General features: G+C 34.6%; 1 protein-coding gene across 1 annotated transcript; it reads right to left on the bottom strand.

Annotated features, from left to right (window-relative positions):
• Positions 1-1,723: 1,723 nt before the first annotated feature.
• LOC130866336 (olfactory receptor 6C75) lies at positions 1,724-2,686 on the bottom strand. The gene has a single exon (XM_057757688.1). The coding sequence runs from the start codon at positions 2,684-2,686 to the stop codon at positions 1,724-1,726; it is 963 nt and encodes a 320-aa protein (XP_057613671.1).
• Positions 2,687-3,177: the final 491 nt, after the last annotated feature.

Genomic DNA, 3,177 nt, shown 5'->3' with positions numbered 1-3,177 from the left:
TGTTTTCTTGTATTTCTCTCCTCTGTGAGTAGAGTCACAATGTGACCTCTAAGTGCATGCATGCATAAACTCTGATAATGTGTAACTTGCACTAACCATTTTATTTGGATTTAATACCGAAAATGCTAACACAGACTAGTGTCTAAACATATCTTATGTATTTGTGGATCTACAACACAGTATTCCTTGATATCATAACAGAGTGCTTGGCTGGAGAAATAATTATAATCATTAAGATCTTACTGACAATGAAATACATGTAAAAAATCTCAGAAGCGATATTACTCAGAATTTAATTAGTATTTCAGTATCTCAGATTATCTGCAAGGTTTCTTCATTTGTTACAAATCTTTAAACAGACAATAATAGAAAAAAGCAAATACTTCTGTGTCAATGGACCCAGGCAGTTTGAATGCATGTAGTACAGCAATTTGTCTGTAAGTTTCTTTTTCAGTTTTCCTGAATTGGATTTGATGTTTGTAGATAAACTTTGCTAATCAAGAGGATAAATTATTCCTTACTCCCTCCTTTCCCTTTGCCCTCTCTTATTTCATGTTCTTTATCCTGTCTGTTTACAATTTATATTCATTTTCTTAATCTTTACACTTATTTTTCAAACTTTGGATTTTTATTTTATATTTCTGCTTAATTGTTTTAACTTACCAAGTCAACTTATATAATTTCATTTCTTTATAAATTGTCTCAACAAAGATTTATAATCAAATAAAATGTCACTTAATCTCTGTTTTATAATTACACTAGTTTAAAATGTACTTGAATGAAGCTTGCATCATTCCATGGGAACACAATTAAATAAATAGTCAGAACTTCATATTCCTATTGAATAGTTATTTCTTGAATTCACATAGGAAATATATGGAGCTCATCACATTAACCTGTGAATCATATCAAGCTGAGAATCAAGAAGCTAAAAATTGAATCATGTACTGGTTATCTATCAGACTCACAGCTTTGTCCCAAGACAGTTACTCTTCTTAGTGGAGCATAGGACCTGAGGGACTCATTAGGCACAGGACCAACCTTGGAACACTATTTTAATTTTCTTGACTACTTCCAAAAGTCATTGTCTTGGCTATGAGCCTGTGCTAAAGGAAATCTCTGTAAAAGAGATAATAGAAAAAATAAAATCATTATTGCATGTTGAATGATGGAAGAAGTCTGGACATCAGTACTTGTGGTGTCCAGGATAATCAACAGGAAGCCAGCGTCCACTGTTCTATCCGCGTCAACACTCCTGTTCATTCAGTGACTCATCATTGGGAATGACAACTGTACCAGTGGAAAGAATATGAACGTAAAGTCAGGAGAACAATGAACCCTTAGAAGTTATGATTTTCATTTTAAATTTTGATTAGTAAATAGAGACATTTTCTTTTTTTTTTTTTTTTTTTTTTTTTTTTTTTGGAATAATTTGTCATTTAAAAAATAGTACCAAAGAATAAAATAAATTTCATACTTTTTAGGTATGTTTACTTAAATTTTCCTTAGAAAAATAACTTTTAAAAATCCAATGCATTTTATCTTATATTTCTATTATATATATATATGTGTGTGTGTGTGTGTGTGTGTGTGTGTGTGCGCGCTCCGGATTATTAGTATGCTTAATATATTTTAATAATTGTTGAGAGCGAATCTACATAGAGTGGAGCAGAGATTTTCATTCAGTTCTGTCTTTAGAGGTCCTCTTTCCTCATGATCATGTTCATTTCTTTAAAGAAAAAAGTATTCTCTGGACCATGGCTTTGAAGGCTTGCTTCACTTGCTGGTTCCTCAGTGTATAGATGAAGGGGTTCAGGAGAGGAGCCACTGAGGTGTTGAGCACAGCTACTCCCTTGCTTAAAGTCACCCTCTCCCTTGCAGAAGGCTTAATATACATGAAGATGCAGCTGCCGTAAGAGAGGGAGACAACGATCATATGGGAGGAGCAAGTGGAAAAGGCCTTTTTTCTTTGATTTTTAGAAGGAATTCTCAGAATTGTTTGAATGATATATGTGTAGGAGATAATAATTAACGTCAAGGTGACCATGAGTGTTACCACAGCCAACAAAAACGCCATGAGTTCTAGAAGGTGAGTGTTTGAGCAAGAAAGCTGCAAAATTGGAGAAGAGTCACAGATAAAGTGGTCAATTACATTGGAGGCACAGAAGTCTAGGTGTAGCAGAAGGACAATTGGTGGGAAGATGATAAGGAATCCCCCAGACCACGAGCTAATGACAAGAAGAACACGCACACGCTTGCTCATGATTGTTGTGTAGTGCAGAGGTTTGCAGATGGCCACGTAACGGTCATAGGACATGGCAGCCAGAAGGTAAAACTCTGTCACTCCCAAGAAAATGAAGAAGAATAGTTGAGCCACACAACCACTGTAGGAAATGGTTCTGTCTCCTGTCACGACAGTGACAAGGAATCGGGGAATGCAGACAGACGTGAATGATATTTCTAGGAGTGCGAAATTGCGAAGGAAGAAATACATGGGTGTCCTCAGACGGGCATCTGAGAGGGTGAGGATGATGATGATGAGGTTTCCAGTCACACTTAGCATGTAGGTAACAAGAAGAAATGTGAAAATCACAAGCTGCCACCGTGGGTCATTAGTCAATCCAAGAAGAATAAAATCTGTTACTGATGTGGAATTTCTTCTAATAGCCTCTGCTTCTAAAGCCATTACTAAATGGATGAAGAAGTAAGAGATCAGCTTTGCAAATAAAGAACTTGTTACCTGTTTCTAGCTTATTTTACTGGGCATAATGTCCTTCAAATTCATCTATGATGTCATAGATTTCAAGGCAGCAATGTCTCCTTTGTAAAGCTGGACTTTATTATACAATGTGTGCATGAACACACATTGCATTGTATATTACTTTATATTTGTAACATAGTCCATGAAATCCTAATATTTTCAGAGTATAAATTTATAGTTATACAGGATAAAAACGTCTAGATAGCTAAATGGGAGTGTCTATTAACTAAAGTATACTTAATACTGTTGTGTTGTTTATGACAATTTAATTTGGGAGGAGATTTTTATGTACTCTTTCAGCAAATGGAAAAACAACAAATAGAAGATGATGTATAAAATGATTTTCTTTATTGCAGTAATCATTTCCTACATCTATGTATCAAAACATATGTATACATTATATATCTAATGAATAA

Source organism: Chionomys nivalis, chromosome 25, assembly GCF_950005125.1.
Source record: "Chionomys nivalis chromosome 25, mChiNiv1.1, whole genome shotgun sequence".
Classification (NCBI taxonomy): domain Eukaryota; kingdom Metazoa; phylum Chordata; class Mammalia; order Rodentia; family Cricetidae; genus Chionomys; species Chionomys nivalis.
This window is presented reverse-complemented; position numbering and strand designations above follow the sequence as displayed.